Source organism: Microtus oregoni, unplaced genomic scaffold, assembly GCF_018167655.1.
Source record: "Microtus oregoni isolate MIOR12 unplaced genomic scaffold, Mior012 000001F_ref0000356, whole genome shotgun sequence".
Taxonomy (NCBI): domain Eukaryota; kingdom Metazoa; phylum Chordata; class Mammalia; order Rodentia; family Cricetidae; genus Microtus; species Microtus oregoni.
Window position 1 is genome coordinate 58168109 of NW_024543060.1, and position 19392 is coordinate 58187500.

At 45.9% G+C, this 19392-nt stretch overlaps 1 protein-coding gene across 1 annotated transcript in view; it reads left to right on the plus strand.

The window, feature by feature from the left end:
- The first annotated feature begins 2001 nt into the window (after window positions 1-2001).
- CUNH12orf56 (chromosome unknown C12orf56 homolog) overlaps window positions 2002-19392 on the plus strand; it is a 53679-nt gene continuing 36288 nt past the window's right edge. The window contains exons 1-3 of the mRNA XM_041675791.1: window positions 2002-2253; window positions 8049-8208; window positions 13524-13596. Of these exons, the coding sequence (XP_041531725.1) occupies window positions 2002-2253; window positions 8049-8208; window positions 13524-13596 (485 nt within the window). The remainder of the gene's footprint in view (window positions 2254-8048; window positions 8209-13523; window positions 13597-19392) is intronic.

Sequence of the window (19392 nt, forward strand, 5' to 3'; positions counted from 1 at the left end):
AAGCCCAGGGGAACATGGACACTTCAATGTCTGCAGGACTTTCTGGTCTTCCACTCTTTGGCAGGCAGGGCAAGTGTTAGTAGATGCCTTTCATATGTGTTGAGACTTAGACTCTGCAAGGTTAAGTGATGTTTCCCCCTAAAAATCTCACAGATAGTGAGTAGCAGGGTTAGTCATCTAATCCAACCCTCTGCCTCCAAACCCAGTACGATTTTCTCTGTGGTTGACCCTATCCCTGCAATCTGAACTTTGCTGTTGCCCTGGCAACGGTGTGGAACACTTGAGTACCTAGAAACCATGACACTGACTTCTCTGTGGGTCGCCAGGCTTAAATGAGGTCATCATCAGTCCCATTTTTGTGTGCTTCATCTTAAGGTTTATTAAGGTTGGTGTCTTGGTCACCAAAAGATGTCTGATTCCTAGTCGGCTTTGGGGCACATACAGCAGGTGCACTGCCTGTTCTGGTCATGGTCCCCACATTCTGTTTGCCTTGGTCCTGGGAAGTGGGTAGAAAACAATAAACCCAGATACAGGACAGAGGTCTGAAGTGGGGCTTTCCCCTTGGTCTTCACTTTCTCCCTCTGCTGTTATAGTCACTTGTCACTGAGCCGCTGTTGTGGGGTTGACTGTTAGGCAATGGCGAGGGTTTACCTTTTTCTGCTTAGGAGTCAGGTAAACTCTGGGGACACTCTGAGATTTTGCCAGCAGGTGGCACTTGTACCCTACTCTTACCAAATACAGGCTAAGACAAGAAATAGCTTTGTTCTACTTATTACTGCTTTGTTTAGCTAGGCCTAAGCACTTCTCTTTCCCTAGTGTAGGGGGTGAAATATCTGGCTACACACTGCAGTACATTTCGACTCTTCTCCCACACTGGATGGAAAATTTTTTACAGTATTCAACACATAACAGTAAAATGTGAAAGAAGGAGAATATAAATCACAGTTAGGAACATCAGGTTTTATTAAGGGTTGTTAGTAAATGGAGGGATGGTATTTTTATTATTGTATCTTTTCCTTGTATTTATTTTGAGACAGGGTCTTGCTGTGCAGTCCAGAACTCACTAGACCGACAAAGTCAGACCTCCAGTATGGCTGTCCTCAGGCCTCAGTCTCTGGAATGCTAGGCCTACAGTGTGGGTCACCTGGCTCCATTCTTGGGTCTTTAGATGAATGGGAAGGGGGGAGGGGAAGATGTCTTTCCTAGGATGTGAAATAAAAATGGAAGTGTACACCTAGGGCAAGCAAGCTTTCATCTAGTTAACCCAACATTCCGTGCTATTCCAGGCCTGCAAACGTGAAGCGGTCTCTTTATTGCTCTGCGTCTCTAGGGTTGCACAATCCACATCCTTCCACCCATTAGCTTCCATTTCCAGAGGGTCCTTCAACCGTGCATTCATTTTCCGCATTGTTCTCGGGAACACAGGCGCACGGTTTAGATGGTCCTGCGTTACCAGAGCAATTTGTGAGAGTCCCCTTGAGACAGCAGGCTTTGGAGACAAAGCTGGAAAGTCAGTGTTATGGTCATACAAACCAGGCAGTGTTCTGGGCAAAGGCGAAATCATTATAGGATCCTCAAATCCGTAAAACTCCATGCTTCAACTTTCTTTTGAAAGGAAATCAGGTTAAAACTTGCCTCCATTATCAATGGAGTGTGTTTGGGACCCTGTGACTCAGTAACTGGATGAGGCCCCTAACTATTCCTTCCCAGACCTTGAGCAGTTCTTGGTTGTCAATCAATCAACCCTGCGAGAAAGACCTCAGTCGTGCCCCGCCCATCGCTGTGAAAGTGCGGACAAAGATTAGGGGCGGGACCAGGCGGGGCAGGGGGCTCGGAAACCGGACCTGGGAGTGGGTTCCTGGAGCTTTGGGGCCGGCTCCCTGCGTCCCGGCGCGGTGGTGGCGGAGGCAGCTGGCGCGCGGCTTTGTGGCGTGCACGGGTTCCACCGAGTGTCGTGGAGGCCCAGCCAGCGAGGACACTCTGCCTGGTCGCGGGTGCCGCATGGCTAGCCCCGCTCGGTCCGGCTTCCCGGCGCGCACGAACAGCCGTCTGGACGCGTTCCTGCGGCGGCACCTGGCGCCCGAGGTCTACGACGCCGTCCGCGCCTACGAGCCGTGCATCGTGGTGTCCGACGCAGAGAAGCACACGTTCAAGTACGTTGTGCTCAGCGACCGGCTCATCTACCTGACCGAGAACCCGCCCAAGTCCATCCGGCGGGTCGTGGCTCTGCGGGACGTCGTGGCCATTGACCTGGTGAGGATCGCGGGAGGGCGGGAGGGCGGGCTCCTTCCTAAACTCTCGCATCCCTCTCCTGCACCGGCGAAAGGAGGAACAGCTTCTCCATCTCGCCCACGACTTCCCCATATCTTCTTGTCAGTGAAAGCAGCGGCGCGGGAAAGCTGGGGATTGCGGGAGAATTTGAAATAACGACGCCCCCACCCCCTTCTCAATCTGTCTACCCCTGCTCCCAGCATTGCGGAGATTTGACAGCTCGTGCCCCTGTAGAAACACACCTTCAAGCCAGCCTCTTGTCCTTTAAACTCCTGGTCTGCAGCGTGTGTGGGAGGAACAGGAGCCCACACACGCGCAAACTAACGCTGCGAGCGAGTTAAGCTGCCAGGGCTTGTTTACTTTCTAGCCGCTCCTGTTTAATTAACACGGGACTGGTCCAGGCTAAGTGAGGGAACGAATGACTTTACGTGATGTGCACTGGGTACTTGCTCCTTTCAGTCTGCCACTTGATCCAAACTGGATGAGAAAACTTCCTGGAAGGAGTGTCATCAGAGCCGAGTCTCAGGAGGTACAATCTGGCCTCTCTGAGCGTGTCCCAGTTTCTAGAGTGTTGCCTCTATCTCTCTCTCCTCTGGGAACAGGTTGACTGTAAGAGCCAGCAGCCTCCTCTCCGGTTTCCCCTCCCACTACCTCCTGGTCTCTTTGTCTCCGCTTTCCAGGTGTTTCTTCCTTTCTCCCTTGGGACAGGTGTCTTGCCTCCTTTCTCTCTTGTTTGCCTGAGTCTGTATCCCCGAGGGAGAGGTTGGCGAGGCTCCTGACTGTTTTGCCTAGAAAATCAAAATTTGGTCCAATGCACTATAAGAAAAAAAATAAAATTCAATGAAGTTTTATTTTTTAAATTCAGATTTCCCTTGTCAGCTGCGATCACACTGATTTGTTTCTGTAATACTTTTATTTAATGCACTTTTTTTTATTTTGTGTGAACGTGTGTGTGTTTATTTGTGAGTGTGAGTGTGTGTGTGTGTCATGGTGAGAATGTGGAGGTCAGAGGACAGCAAGTGTAAGTCAGGTCTCTCATCTTGAGGGTCCTGGGCTCGAACTCAGGTCTTCAGTCTTGGCATTAAGCACCCTTAGCTGCTGTTAACAACTACGTCTTCTTCTTCTTCTTCTTCTTCTTCTTCTTCTTCTTCTTCTTCTTCTTCTTCTCCTCCTCCTCCTCCTCCTCCTCCTTGTTCTTCTGTAAAAAAGTAAATCGTTGTCATTATTTCTGGTCTTCTGAGCTAATTTAAAAAATAAATTGCCTTTACTTTTTTTTAAAAAAAAATCAAACAGCTGAGGCAGAATGCAGGAGACTATTAATGCACTATGACTAAGTTCAATCTCCCATTTTGCAAACAAAATGAAACAACTCCCCAAAGCAAACAACCAAAAACCCCAGAAGAATATGTTGTATCTATAATATGAGCTGCACAAATCTAACATTCAAACACTGTTTGTAGGGTCGTTGTCCATCCTGGGCAGTGTAGGTGATCGTTGGAAGTTGTGATAGCGATTCCTCCCCAGAGATAGCCACACTCCGAATCCTTGGGATCTGGGACTATGTTATAGCAGATGACAAGGGAAATTGAGAATGCTACCAACTGACTTCAGAATGTGAGTCTGACCTGGGCCTGGTGGCCCACGCCTGTCACCCCAGCACTCCAGAAGAGGATCATGAGTTTGGGGCCAGCAAGACCTTGTTGAAAAGTAAACAAACAGGGGCTGGGGAGATGGCTCGTCAGTCCAGAGTGCACACATACTGTTCTTCCGGAGGACAGAGTCAGTTCCTAGCACCCACTTCATGTGGCTCTCACCTGCCTGGAACCCCAGGTATCTGGAGCACCCTGTGCTCACAGGCACATGGCCTTCCTCTACATATATACATAATTAAACTAAATCATTTAAAAAAGTAAATAAATAAAATTAGATAAATTAGTAGTATCCTGGTAGGCACCATGTAGGTGAGAGAGGGAGAGGCAGCCTGAGAAAGACCAGCCAGCATTGCTAGTTTCAGAGGAAGAAGGGATTGGGAGTCTGGAGAAAGAGGGCAGCATCTAAGAGCCGAAAGTGGCCAAGGAGACAGACTTCCCTAGGGGCCTCCAGAAGGGGACAGTCCTGCTGGTACCTTACTGTGAGCTCAGCAAGACCCACTCTTGTTTTTGTTTGGGACTAAATGCAGGCCTGGTGCATCCCAGGCAAGTGCTGATCCACAGAGCTCCCCCACTCACTGATCCCCCAAGACCGGACTCCTGGCGAGACTTCTCACCTCCAGAACTGAATGGAAGCAAGTGTGTGTTGCTGGGTGGTAGCAGTGCGGTGGCAACGTGTCTTAGTGGCCATACGCTCCGCAGGAAGCTGATGCAGTTTCCTTACGGCATTTCAGGTGAATGGGTTGTTAAGATTATCCTTCCTGAGAAAGGGTCCTGCCGGGCACAAATGTCTTAATCTCATTTCTGAGATCTTAGAAAGTAGGTCTTGGATTGTTATAGTCTAGAGATTTATACTAGACTCCATAGGTTTCCCCTTAAGTTGAATGAATGAATGAATGAATGAATGAGTGAGTGAATGAATGAATGAAAATTTAATTTTTTGGATTTTTCAAGACAGGGTTTCTCTGTGCAACAGCCCTAGCTGCCCTGGAACTGGTTCTGTAGACCAGGCTGGCCTCGAACTCACAGAGATCTGCCTGCCTCTGCCTCCCGAGTGCTGGGATTAAAGGCGTGTGCCACCACAAAACTGGCAAGTTTTCCAGTTTTAAAGAATTTAATATTTTTATTAGTTCTTTGAGAATCTCGTCATCCCCAATTTCTTGCATCACATGTCATCACCCTCTGAGTTATGTCAAGGTGGCCACATTTTGACAGTGTCACTGCCGAGCAGCTTGAGAACCCGCCTTCCCTTTGCTGAAATCTTACCCAGCCCCCCCACTTAACCCTCCCCCCCCCCGTGTCCCTGGGCGCTGCCCTCTCTCGGAGACCGCATCTCTGTGTGCCTTCCCTTGTCCTCACTTCTCACCTTGCTCTGCAAGCGCATCTGCTGGTCAGCTAATGCCCACTTGTCTCGGTTCCCTCTCTGCCTTTGTCCTTGTGTCACGTGGACATCTGTAAGCCCCAGAGCAAGCTAGCCCTAGCGCTTCTGGGCCCCAGCTCTCCTGGTTTGCTATGTGGTAGACACCTGTGAATCTAAGGTGTAATTACAGTTCTGGGGGAAAAAATGACCGACCAACCAATCAAATGAATAATCAAACAAACAAGCAAAACAACAACCCTGCAAGCAGGTAGACGAAATCCCATTTTCTCGTCTAAAGAAAAGAAGGAAAAGGATGGAGGTAGTGGCTATAAAAACTTAGATCAGAAATGTATACATGTTTTAGAGCAGTGAAATTTCTCTTTTAGGAGGAAAAAACTGTTTAAGTGTCTTTACAGGCGTTTGATGTGGTTCATCTCAGTTGACCAGAAAGCTTGGGCATGCCTCTAAGGTGCTATGTTTTCATTAAAAGCTACTTTTGAAGGTATTCTGTAGAGGTCTGCTGTTGTGTAGACTACACACACACACACACACACACACACACACACACACACACATTGTTGTATAGTGCTGCTGTTGTGTAGACTACACAACACAACATAACTCATTAGAGTCTCTCTAAGGTTATACACATTTTTTTCTTTATATTTTTCTTTTAGTTTTTATTTGTGTGAGTCCCCAGAAGACCAGAAAAGGGTGTCAGATTCCTTGGAGCTGGTGTTATAGGCAGTTGCCAGCTTCCATTGTGGGTGCTGGGAACCAAACTTAGATTTCTGTAAGAGTCTCAGACATACTTAAGCACTGACCCATTTTTTCTAGCTCCTAGATACATTAAAAAATACTTAATACAAATAAATATGTGTGTGTTTGTGTGCATGGGTGTTGAATGCATGAACCTGTGTGTGTGTGTGTGTGCATGCATGTTTGTGTATATGCATGCATGTGTGTTTGTGCATGTGTGCTGAGTGCATGGACCTGTGTGTGCGTGTGTGTGTGCATGCATGTTTGTGTATATGCATGCATGTATGTTTGTGCATGTGTGCTGAGTGCATGGACCTGTGTGTGCATGCATGTTTGTGTATATGCATGCATGTGTGTTTGTGCATGTGTGTTGAGTGCATGGACCTGTGTGTGCGTGTGTGTGTGCATGCATGTTTGTGTATTTGCATGCATGTGTGTTTGTGCAAGTTGTTGAGTGCATGGACCTGTGTGTGCGTGTGTGTGTGCATGCATGTTTGTGTATATGCATGCATGGGTGTTTCTGCATATGTGCTGAGTGCATGGACCTGTGTGTGCGTGTGTGTGCATGCATGTTTGTGTATTTGCATGCATGTGTGTTTGTGCATGTGTGCTGAGTGCATGGACCTGTGTGTGCGTGTGCATGCATGTTTGTGTATTTGCATGCATGTGTGTTTGTGCATGTGTGCTGAGTGCATGGATCTGTGTGTGCACCGAGAGGACAGAAGAACATATTGGATGTCTTCCTGCATCACTTTCTGTCTGTCCCTTTGAGGTATGGTCCCTTCTAGAACTTGGCTCTCTTGTCTCAGCAAGCTCTGGAGACCTCTGTGTTAGGCACATTCTTTAAAATGACAAAACTCCAGAGATCTTTCCTACAAATTCGTTCTTCAAAGCTAGCGAGGACAATTCTGCTGACTTCAGCAGCCCCTTCCTCTCCTCCCACTTGTCCTGTAAAGAGAGAAAGATGAAACTGCATGACTTCAGGAAAAATTTCATCCAAATTCTTAGTTCTCGAGAAGTCTATAGCAGAAGCCCCTGAGTTCTGAATGAATGGTTTGGGCATGTCTCTAATGGTGATCTGGCTTTATTCTTCATTTTCCAATCACATACATTTGCTGCGGGTCATTAAGAGGGAGTAGATTAATAAATAAAAGTTCCAAAAGGATATATTGATACTTTCTTCTTTTCCTTTCCTTTTTTTAAATAGGAGGCAGAGCACTTTGTGGGAAAAAAAACAATTTCTAATGCCTCAAACCCAGAGTCTGTGTCCACAGACTGTCTGGAAACCATCGCAGCACAGCACCTCCTGCACAGAGAAACCTGTTCAACCAATCGAGCATACAGTTTTGAAACAGTATTGTCCCTAAAGAATCTATTTTCAAAATTAAGTTGAAGGGCTGGCGAGATGGCTTAGTGGGTAAAAGTGTTTGCTGTGTGAGCCTAACAGCCTGAGTTTCACTCCGAGATCCCACCATGAAAGGAGAGAAGCGACTCCCAAAAGTTGTCCTTTGACTTATACACACCTCCACAGACACACACAGACACACACACACACTCACAGATGCAAACATGTTCACAGATACAACTTCCACACACACAGGCACATCCCTCCCACACAGAGTGACACATACACACACACACACACACACACACACACACACACCTTAAAAACCACAAAGTGGAGATGCACACACACATACACAAAGTGGAGATACACACAGGCAGTCAGACAGACACATATTATAAACAATGAGGTTTATAAAAAAGGAATGTGTTTTAACAAGAACACCATTGCTTTTTATTGTATAAATGGTTTCCTGGCCTCTGTTGCCTGTTGTATTTTTCGTAGGAACTAGAACAATTAGAGAAAGAATTGAGAACAAGAAGAGAAAATGTACCCCAGTGGAAAACTACGGAAACAACTCACGTGAAACTCACCCTTAGTGAACAGGATTTATTTTCCCCAAATAATTAGGCGTTCTGTTCAATGAGAGCAAATTCTTTTTCAGATCGACGATTACCCAGAATTTTTGAATTCACCTGATAGAGAGATCAACCAGCACATTCGTATTGTCTATTCGTCAACCGTTTTGAAAAAAGCGTGCGGAAAATCCAAAGGTGTCGGGAAATTCCTATCTTCCCTTCACCATAGCAAGGCTAACAGGAAAGGTATGTAGTACATGACATTAGAAAAACTCAACTGCTTTTTTTTTTGAGACAAGGTTCCCCTACCTTTTAACACCCATAGATTAAAAGAATTTGTTTTTCTGGTGAAGAAGTATAGCGGGAAAAGAGAAGGCTCATGCACCTGGGTCTAGACTATCCATCAGCAAGCTTGGGCCTCCCACTAGGAAGGGATGATCATTTAAAAACATTTGTTCTTCAAAAAAAATTTTTGGAACTGGATGTGGTGGCACACACCTGCAATTTCAGCACTTGGAAGGCCGAGGCAGGAGGATTGTAAACTCAAGCCAAGCTCCTATCTAGGAAAAGAAATAGAAAACAAAAGAGAAAAATTGCTGTTGCTGCATCCCTGGCTGTAGTTAAATTTGTAGAATGAGCTGTATTAGACCCTTGGAAACAGAGATCTTAGTATCCAGGATGGGGAATGAATGACTCTGGCGTGCTGTGGGCAAGGGGATTGATAACCAGGAAGCAGGGTGGGGCCACTGGATAGAAAACTAAGAAGCAGCATCAAGTCATGAATGCTGAGCTAATCAGGCCAAACAGGGTTCTTCCTAAGGAAGGCTGCGGTGGTCACACATTACCTGGGGGAATATGAAGGATGGGGATTCAAATGAGGCTCACAGAGTGACCATAGATAGAGGATGCAGGGTTCTGGGATTCTTACTTTTGAGATAGTTTTTTTTTTTTTTTTTTTTTTTTTTTTTTCTGAATAGCTCGGGTTTGTGGTTGAGACAACTTGCTGTTCTTACAGAGGACCTCGGTTCAGATCCCAGCACCCACAGGTGGCTCACAGCCATCCATAACTCTGGTTCCAAGCAATTCAGTGCCCTCCTCTGACCTCCATGGGCACCAGACACAGAGGTGGTGCAATGCACTTATGCACATAAACAAACAAACAAACAATCAAAATGACTGCATCCTTAGCAAAGAATGGGAACTGGGAAGTGACAGTCTGAGGCGGCCTGTGGGTAACCCCTTCTTTGAGCACCCATTTACTGTCCGCTAGACTCCACGTCAGAACCAGAGCCTTCCAGAGTCAGCCACCCAGTGGAAGGAAGTCGTGTCATGTTTTCCCCTTTAATGGACAAGCACCTCTGCACATGGGTGGCTACAGCATGGAAACTGTTTGTCCCAGGCACAATTAGCGGGGTTATGAAATCCCTGGTTGCTCACCAAGTCTCTTGTTGCACTAATTAGGGTAGCGAACTGGTGTTGCTTGCCTTAAATGCATATTCAACCTGCCTGCAAGCCTAGTTTCCTTGGCTCCTTTTCAACATGGATAGGACCGTGAAAATATATTAAAAGAACATACTGAATTGGGTTGTAGTTTATGAAATTGCAGTGGCTAGAAACTTTGCAAACGATATTAAACAGTGAAGAAATTATGTTGTGTACATATTTGTGACTAGTCGCAGAGTCCCTTCGGTCTGCTCTTTACCTTCACCCCAAAGATATTATCAGACACATTTTTTCTGCAAGCTGGCCTTGAATGCACAGAGATCCACCTGCCTCTGCCTCCTGAGTGCTGGGATTAGAGGCGTGCGCCACCACCATTCCTGGCCCCATCTGACATGTTTGTGCAGATGTTCTTTGAAACACAATTCTACCACCACCACCACCACCACCACCACCACCACCACCACCACCACCACCACAAGAATCGATACATATTATAAGATAAGAGCATTCATTCTTTCCATCATGACGATGTTGGGTGCTTTATGTTTTCTGTTGTCTTGCACACTGTTTGGCTAGGGTATTCCTATATATGTAGGACCCTGGGTTCACCTCCTCTAGGACCCTGTGGTTTAACTCCTGTAGGACCCTGTTGTTAACCTCTTGTAGGACCCTAACCCCTATAAGACCTTATGGCTCACCTCCTGTAGGACCCTGTGGTTTACCTCTTAGCTGCTCTGTTATGTGGTCCTACAGGAAGGGGTGGACTCATGCCTGTCTGACCAGCTGTGTGAAAATAGCTATTACCATAGTCTTTAATGTTAAGGATGATGTCATGCCAAGAGAAGCAGCAAGCATTAACTACTGAGTAGTTAAATAAAGACAATTATTAGCACTGACTGCTAACCTCATGGGTGAAAGCCCAGGGAATATTTTTATCGTGTGGCAAAGTTGTCCACTCTCCAGTCACCTTGAATATCTGAACAAAGGAAACTCAGAGTCCAGATCATCTGCAGTAAAAATGCGTGGTTTAAATCATCAAATACAGTTGTTGGGTCCAGCTTTTTCAAGGGCTATAGAGAAAAAGCAGTTTTTTTTCTCTCATGAACATGCCTGTATTCTTATGTGGGCCACAGTCAGCATTTTGGATTTTCTGTATTTAGATGCGGAGTGGCTATTAAACGTGGCTCATCAACTTTGCTTTACTGAGCCGGAATCTGAGATAAAGGAACCCAAAGGAAGGCAGTTAGGCACATACTTTCAGTTCATGGTCAGCACATCCTGGTGTTTGGGCCTTGGCGTGGCAGCACAGGCTGGAAGGGAGCATGGTAGAACAAGTTCAGGTCAGTTCAGAAGGGCAGAGCAAGGGAGTAGGGGTTCAGGTTCCCATATCCCTTTCATGGGTTTGCTTTCGTTTATTTCTTCCCAGTCCCCACCTGTGAACATTCTACCACCTTCCAGTGGTGATGCAGGCTTGGGAGTAAGCCCTTGGGAGACATTGCAGCCCGAGCTATAGCAAACTCAACAGAAACAAAGCCCCTGGCAGCAGAGTGGTGAGGATGAACTCTTCTGAAGTTCTGGGAGAGAGTGGGCCAAGATTCCTTACTTTCAGGTACATTCTAGAACAGCACCGGCAGCTACACTTACTACCAACATGGACATATTTTACATCAGGTGGAATTATACACATTTGGCCATTTAACATGAATGCTGTTGAGTAACTAATTTTCAGTTTGGGTTTAAGCAGCTCCATGTGACTAGAGGTCTCTGTCATAGCTCTAGAACCACAAATGACATCTTAGAGACTTCAAAGAAAAAAATCCATACTAACTCCAAAGCAGAGTGACATATGATTTAAGAAAATGGAACAGAACATGGTGTGTGGCGCTTGCTTGTGATGCGAGCACCTGGGGGTGGAGGCAGGAGGGTCAGGAGTTAACTGTCACCCTTGTCTGCATAGTGAGCTTGAGGCAGGCCTCAACTATATGAAACTCTGTCTCAAAAACAAAAGCATGGGCTGGAGAGGTGGCTCGGTGGTTAAGAGCACCGACTGCTCTTCCAGAGGACCTGGGTTCAATTCCTAGCACCCACACGGCAGCTCACAACTGTCTGTCACTCCAGTTCTGAGATATGACATCTGCACACCAATGTCCAAAGAAGAAATGTGAATAAATTAGTTTTTAAAAAAGAAAATAAAACCAAAAGCAAACAACAAAACGAAACAGAAACAAAAACAAAAAAAGAAAGGAAGGAAGAAGGAAAAATGCAGCCAGTGTGGTAGCACATGTCTGTGACCCAGAACTTGGGAGGAAGAGGCAGGATGATCAATGCAAGTTCAAGGCCAGCCTGGTCTACATAGCAAGTTCACGGTCAGCAAGGCTGCACAGTAAAATAAGACCAAAGAAATGGAGCCAAAAGTTATATACATGCACACATGCACACGCATATGCACATATGTATATGTAAGTTAAAACACAGAACATTTCCTAAAGCTAATGAGGCAGGGAAGGTCTAGAACTAGAACAAGGTTCTGGGGAGGTTCAGGTTGATGGAAGTTTTCACATAATTCTGCTCAAACATCTTCACAGGAAGAGGATTTCTTCCTCTTGCAACAGAGAAAGCACATTTGCTGCTCTATAGTCCACTCTGGTGTCTGTGATAACATAAAATGACAGGAGGTGCTTAAGGGGAAGGGCTCATTTGTCTTACAGTTCCAGGTTACAGTCCATCACCGTGGGAAAGTGACGGCAGGAACTCGAAGCAGATAGTCATAGCCACAGGCAAGAGCAGAGAGAAGATAGGTGCATGCATGCCCATGCCTGGATTGGCTTCTCTGTTTTTAAGTCTAGGACCCAAATCAGGGATTGATACTGCCCACAGTGGAACCTGCTGTGGAATGATCCTCTTGTACACTGTGAAGATTTGTCACTTGAATTGGTTTAATAAAACACTGATTGGCCTGTAGCCAGGCAGGAAGTATAGGCGGGGCAACCAAACTAAAAATGATGGGCAGGAGAATAATGAAATGAGGAGTTGCCAGCAGACACAGAGGGAGCAAGAGATGAATGTGTCATGCTAATAAAGGTACTACCACATGGCAGAGAGTAAATAAGAAATATGGGTTCATTTAAAATGTAAGAGCTAATTAGTACTAAGCCTGAGCTATTGGCTGAGCATTTATAATTTATATTAAGCCTTCGAGTCAATTATCTGGGAAGCAACTGCCAGGTATTTGTGAACATGAAGGCAGCAGAGAAATGTCTGACTATAGGGAGTGTCTTCCCACTTCAGGTATGGTAACAAGACAATTTCCCAAGACATTCTTCCAGGTCGACTTGACCTAAAAAGCCCCTCACTGAGACTTTCTTCTAGGTGATTCTATATGTTTCAAGTTGACAGTCAAAACTAGCCATTGCAAAGTTCCATCTAAAGAGTGATTTTAGTGTACATGTATTGGGATTTTTTCATACAAGTCTGTGTGACGTGTTTCTGTGTTGAGGCCAGAGATCTATATCCATTGCCTTCCTTGGTTCCTCTCCAACTTATTTTTTGAGACAGTGTCTCTTATTGAACCTGGAGTTCACTGATGCAGCTAAGCTGCCAAGTCTATGGGCTCCAGGGATCCTGCCCACAACTCCCATCACAGTGCTGTGACCACAGACACATGCCATATCCCCAGCTTTTACAAGGGTGCTGGGGGTCCTGTCAGGTTTTTGTGGAGCAGGCACTTTTCTGACTGAGCCATCTCTCAGTTCCCTGAAAAATGTTTTCAGCTGGGTAGCACTATGAACATTCTGTCCAGAATCCACCGGGCTGGCTGACCAAAGACTTGGTGTCTGAGCCATTGCTCTCTGGAGAGTGGGATGGCTTCAGGATTTTGTCATTCTTGCCTGTACCCACAGCCTCAGGTATGTGGTGTCTAGGAGATGAGACATTCTACCACACAGAAGCAGACCAAGACCTACTTCACTTCCGGGTCCCCGTTACAAAAGAAGACTTCAAGCCGACAGAAAGAGGCAGTGACAGTGGCACTAGACTGCTGTGTGACTGCCCTTGATGACATTAGGTCCTCAAAAACTCACATCATTAGTTAATGACCACATCACTTCTTTGTTTTTAAGTCAAGCAAGATAATAATGGACCTACTTTTTGGAGAAGAAAAGATCCTAGGAGTCCAAACAAATCCTCTCTCAGGTAAGATTATTTTATCTTGCTGATCAGAACTTAAGTTGCAGTTTGGTTTGTTTTAAAAATATGTTTTTACATATTGTATGTGTGGTGTGTGTGTGCCTGTGTGTGCATGCAAGTGTGTGTATGTGAGTGTGTATGTGCAAATGTGTGCATATGAGTGTACATGAGGATGCACCACAGTGTGCACGTGGAGACCAGAGGGTACATTGTGGGTTCTAGGGATTAAATTTAGGTCATCTGCACTGGTGCTTGCTACTTCATCTGCTGAGCCATCTCACTGGCCCTCAGTTTAAATTTAATTTAAATTAAATACATTTTTCTACTACTTGCTTTAGATTCATTCTGTGTACATCATGTATGTAGCAATAAAAAAATTATTTTGAAAAAAACTTTTCCAAATTAAAATCCAGTTAATTAAAATGACACAATATGATATTATATTTTTCATTTTCATGGAATATATACATACCACAATATCACTTTAATAGATTAAAGTTGAATTAAAAATAATTATTAACCTTGAACTCTTTGTAGAGCAAAATGTTAGGACTTATAACATTTCTTGGTTTTGCTTTTTCTTTTTGAGACAGGGTCTTAGATAGCCTAGGCTAGCCTCTCACTCACTATGGAACTAGGGATAACCTTAACCCAGGACTTTGTGTATTTGAGATAAGTACTTTTCCAAGTGGGCCACACCCTGAGCCCTGAGCCCTGTAATGGCTAAAGGTGAGTAAGGCAGAGTTTGTGTCCTTGAGAATCAAACCAGCTTAACGTCTGCCTGGAAGTTATGTAATGGTAAATACGCTACGTGCTCCAGGTGAGTTGACAGAATTTGCCTAAGAGATTTAAAGAGGGGAAATAAGTTGTGGAGGGGTCAGGCTTCCAGGTGACAGTTGGTAACAAGATAGTTCGTAAGGGGATGGAGCCATCAAGGAGAGCGAACGTGAAGACAGGCAGGTAATACACAGAACAGGAATCAGGCTGTGGATGGGCAGATGATACACAGAACACAAATCAGGCTGTGGACGGGCAGATGATACACAACGAGAATCAGGCTGTGGACGGGCAGATAATACACAGAACAGGAATCAGGCTGTGGACGCACAGATAATACACAGAACACGAATCAGGCTGTGGACGGGCAGATAATATACAGTACAGGAATCAGATGATACACAGAACGCGAATCAGGCTGTGGTGACTCACCTTGATTGTCAACCTGACACATCAGGAAAGAGACCTCAGTTCAAGAACAGCCCCCATGAGATGGGCCCGTGGGCATGTCTGAAGGGCAATTTCTTGGTTGCTAGTTGCCGCAGGAGAGCCCACTCCACTCTGGGTGGTACCATCCCTAGGCAGATAGGCAGGCCTGGGCTGTGCAGGAAAGCTGGCTGAGCAAGCCAGATGAAGTTATTCTGTAAGCAACATTTCAGGCTCCTCCCACACTTCCCAGTGCCCGCTTGTGACTTTGAACAAGCCCTTTCCTCTTAGTCTCTTTTGGGCATAGTATTTATGACAGTGATAGAAAATGAATACAGGGCATAAGCAAGCCTCAAAATAGAACACGAAGGGAAATTGGGCACGTACTTTGGAAGGCCTTTCTTTAAGATTTGTTTTATTTTGTTTTGTGTGTTTGTGTGTCTCCCTGTGTGTTTTCGTGAAGGTTAGGAGAGGACATCAGATACTGACTTCACTGGAAGTGAAGGAAAAGTCAGTATAAATTTTAAGGAGATATTCTCCTCTCATAACCTGAAGTATAATACTACCATACGATGGAGTCTGCTCTAGAAGAAAGGGGAGTGCTGGGTTCTAGGAGCTGTGTGTGCAGAGACAGACGGGCATGAGGAAAATCCCTGTGATAGGAGAAGTTCACATTACCACATCAGCACAAAATCCTGGAGAGACCACGTGACTTCCCGCCTGGGGAGTGTTGGAAGACTGTGGTCTGCAGGACAGGTGCTTAATGTTTCTCGAGTGCGTGATTGTGCTCCATACATAAGGCTTAGCCGGACTTGTGTGGTTTAGGTTTGCGGGAATTGATTTGACCTATGCCACGTGTTGTGAGCTTGCACTGCTGCTGTGAAGGCCATTGTTGCTGAGCTCATGGTGGAAGCCAGGCACCGAATGAATATTTGAGCGTGACTTCAAGGCTTGAAAAGATACAGGGAGAGGCAGGTATGGCCAAAGCCATTGACGTGCTTTTAGAGTCAACCGTCACCATAGCACATTTTGGCTTATGCTAGTCCCCAAATTTCTGACAAATACTTTTGTTGTTTCCCCCATTGAGAATGATGAATGGCTGGGCCGGGAGGTAGCAGCGCACACCTTTAACCCTAGCACTTGGGAGGCAGAGACAGGTGGATCTCTGGGAGTTCAAGGTCAGCCTGGTCTACAGAGTTTCAGGACAGCCAGGGCGACACAAAGAAACCCTGTTTCAAAAACACAGAAACAAAAGAAGGTAGAATGACTAATGGTTAGCATGGTCTAGACACTGAAGACAGAACCTGTTGAGACTGGCACTTAGAGCTTAGACTTTACAAAGGAGTTTGTTGAAATAGCAGGGGGACTTGGAGAGGTCCACACTCGTTCACAGGGGTAGCCTTCTCTCATCTGTTGCTCTAATCACACATAGCCTAGTTATTGTCTTCGTGTTCTCTGTTAGATGAACAGTGCTGAGCACAGTCAGCCAGGGCTAGAATTGAACCCGAGTGATACAGGAAAGGAGAGGAAAAGCCATGGGTTGGCCCAGGTGGCTCTGGGTGTGTGGGGCACAGGACTCTGCTCTGATGTTTGTCAGACAGCTTCCTTTTCTCTCCCTGAGTCCTGTATCCTACCTGAGGCAGCCAGGTTTGAAACTCACGTTGTCCAACTCCCTCTACTGGACAGAAGCTGATTCTCATTTTGCGTTAAAATCCCAGGGAAGGTTTGTAACTATCGCACTGACGCAGCTGACTGAAAATACCCAGCCTAGTGTGGGGACCAGAGGCTCTGGAAACACGACAGCTTGTGTGTTGACATGTGGAATAGGGAGTCTCTACATAAAGGGTGTGTGGACAGACAGAGTTGTCTCTGTTCTGAGCGTGTTCTCGCAGTGTCGGCTCCGTAATTAGACATCAGAACCGGGAGCCTGAGCGAAAGGCAGGCTGGGTAGAAACACCAATTAGAGGGCCGAAGGATGTGCGCAGGTGCAGAGCTTCTCAGCGCCTCTTAGAAGCAGGCCGAAGGATATGCGCAGGTGCAGAGCTTCTCAGCGCCTCTTAGAAGCAGGCCGAAGCCTAATTATGAGAAGCTGCCAGTCAGAAGGACGCTGCTGTCTTGGGACATCAGACTTGGAGAAATGCCATCGCTTCGGGACAGCAACAAACAATGGGCTTTCAAGGCCTAGGGGATGGAAAACTGATCTCTGACCATGAGTGTTTAGGTTTCTCTCTCCTTAGGATAACTTCGTTAGTGGATATTTCCAAGTTTTTGTAGATCTTATGAAATAAAGCACAGGGAGTTATCTTAGTTTTTTTAAAAAAGTTCATACTTGTGTATGAGCGAGTGTATGTTTTTGTGGGAGTGTGCCCTTGCATATGTAGAGGCCAGAGGATGATGTCAGATGTCCCCCTCTGAACCAGGGTCTCGCACAGCTAGCCTGCAAGCCTTAGGGATCCTCCTGTCCCTGTCCCCCACCTCCTGAGGTTCTGGGGATCCTCCTCTCTGTCCCCCACCTCCTGAGGTTCTGGGGATCCTCCTGTCTCTGTCCCCCACCTCCTGAGGTCTCAGGGATCCTCCTGTTCCCCCACCTCCCATGCGTGTGCAGCAAGCATTCTTACCTTCTCTGCGCCATCTCCTTGCCCCCGCCCCCCCCCCCCCCCTTATTTTAAGAAAAGTGTTTTCTGGCCTGGTGAAGAGTTATGTAAACCTGGGAGTCAGGGGGATGAAAACAAAGCTCTCCCATTGTTAATGGAATCTTGGCTTGTTTAGCAGCTTAGTTTAGAGCACTCACCCTCCCGGTTGCCGTTTCTAGAGATGCCATTGCAACAAGTCTGTGCAGTATCTGTAAGAGGAAGGCATGTGAATTGCATCATGTGGCCCACACATTTAAAGGCAGGTTCCCTAAATGTTCAAAGTATGATGGGTGACACATGATCTCATGTGATGTAGTAGCAGCAATATAGTCTGTAGGTTTCTCACACATAGGCTTTGAATGTGTCCTTCAGACTTCAGTGACTGTATGTCTCCCATAGATGGGGTGTCTTGACATTGCAGCTCCATAGAGGAACTTGACATCCAGGGCTCAAACCCCATGAGGACAGGGATGTTCTGGCGTCCTTCGACTGTATTCCTATTTCCCTCCCAAGACTCCACTGCAAGCACATCCTCCTTTAACTGAACAAACACTACTAAGCAAGAAAGAAGGAAATAATGTTACCAGGGCAGAGCTCACTGAAATAAACGACGATAGAGGGGCTGGAAAAACGGCTCAATGGGTGAGAAGGCTTGTGGCTCTTGCAGAAAACTGGAATTTGGTTTCCAGCATTGATGCTGGGTGACCCTCCACCACCTGTGACTCCAGCTCCTGAGGTCCCAGTACCACCCTAGGGCCTTGCTGGGGACCTGCACACATGTGTACGTACACATACATAAGTAAAAACAGGAATGGTGACAGTAGAAAGGATGACCACGTCGTCTCCCGTCCTTCTCGACGGTCATAGGTCCTTCTCTTTATTCTAAGAATTCCCAGTGATGGCAGGCATTTTGGAGAAGGATGGGGGCTCCCCCCCCACTTTCATACACACTGAATTTCCATAGTATTGTGGCAGTGCATAAATTCAGGAGACAAAGACTCAGTAAGCGTTGGAATCTGGTCACTATGGGAATGCCAAGCCCTCTGCAGTGTTTGCTCATCTCGGTGCATGTTCCCAGCAGCTGCTTAAACCTCACTCTGAAACTCAATGCCTTGTGCACACCTCAGTATTTACCGTGCTACAGTGTTGCCCAAGAGAAACTTTGTGACCGTTTCATAACCGCCATGTGATGTTTTTATTGAGTGAAAGCAGCTGCTGCCTAAATTTTAGACAAGTGACATTTCAGCTGTAGGCACAGATGTTGAGGTGCAGAGAGTGAGCCAGTGGCTGGAACTTAGAACAGTCAATAGTGCCGTACAGATAAGAATGGATGCTGTTTGTTTAAAATTCACCTAAGACATGGGCTTGAGAGATGGCTCAGCAGTTGAGAGCCCTGGCTGCTCTTGCAGAGGACACAGGTTCCATTCCCAGCTCCCACATGGCAGCTCAGAATTGTCTGGAAGTCCAGTTCCAAAGGATCCAATGACCTCTTCTGGACTACACACGGCACACATGTGGTGCTCAGATAGACATGCAGACAAAACACCTGTGTAAATAGATATTAAGATAAAATACCCCTGAAAAGACCCCAATGTAAGAACAAATTTTAAAAAGTACCTTTCCAGGTTTTTGGAGGTTCTAATCATACAAAAGAGAAAGGTACCCTTACTATAAAAACATAAACCATTAATTGAAGATGTTAATAGTTGGTACTTACAATCCCAGCATCTCAAACACTTTGTAGGTCTTTTCATATCTATTCTTTACAGAAACCTTTGCAATTGGTGCAGCCATCATTCCTCTTTAGGGGTTCAGAGCCAATTAAAGTGTCAAATACCAAAATTACCACATAAAAATTTTATTTGTATTTGTATGTGTTGGTGTGTGTATACCCATGCGTGTGCAGGTGCCTGAGGACACCAGAAGAAGGCATTGTTGAAAAAGGATCATTGAACTGGAATTACAG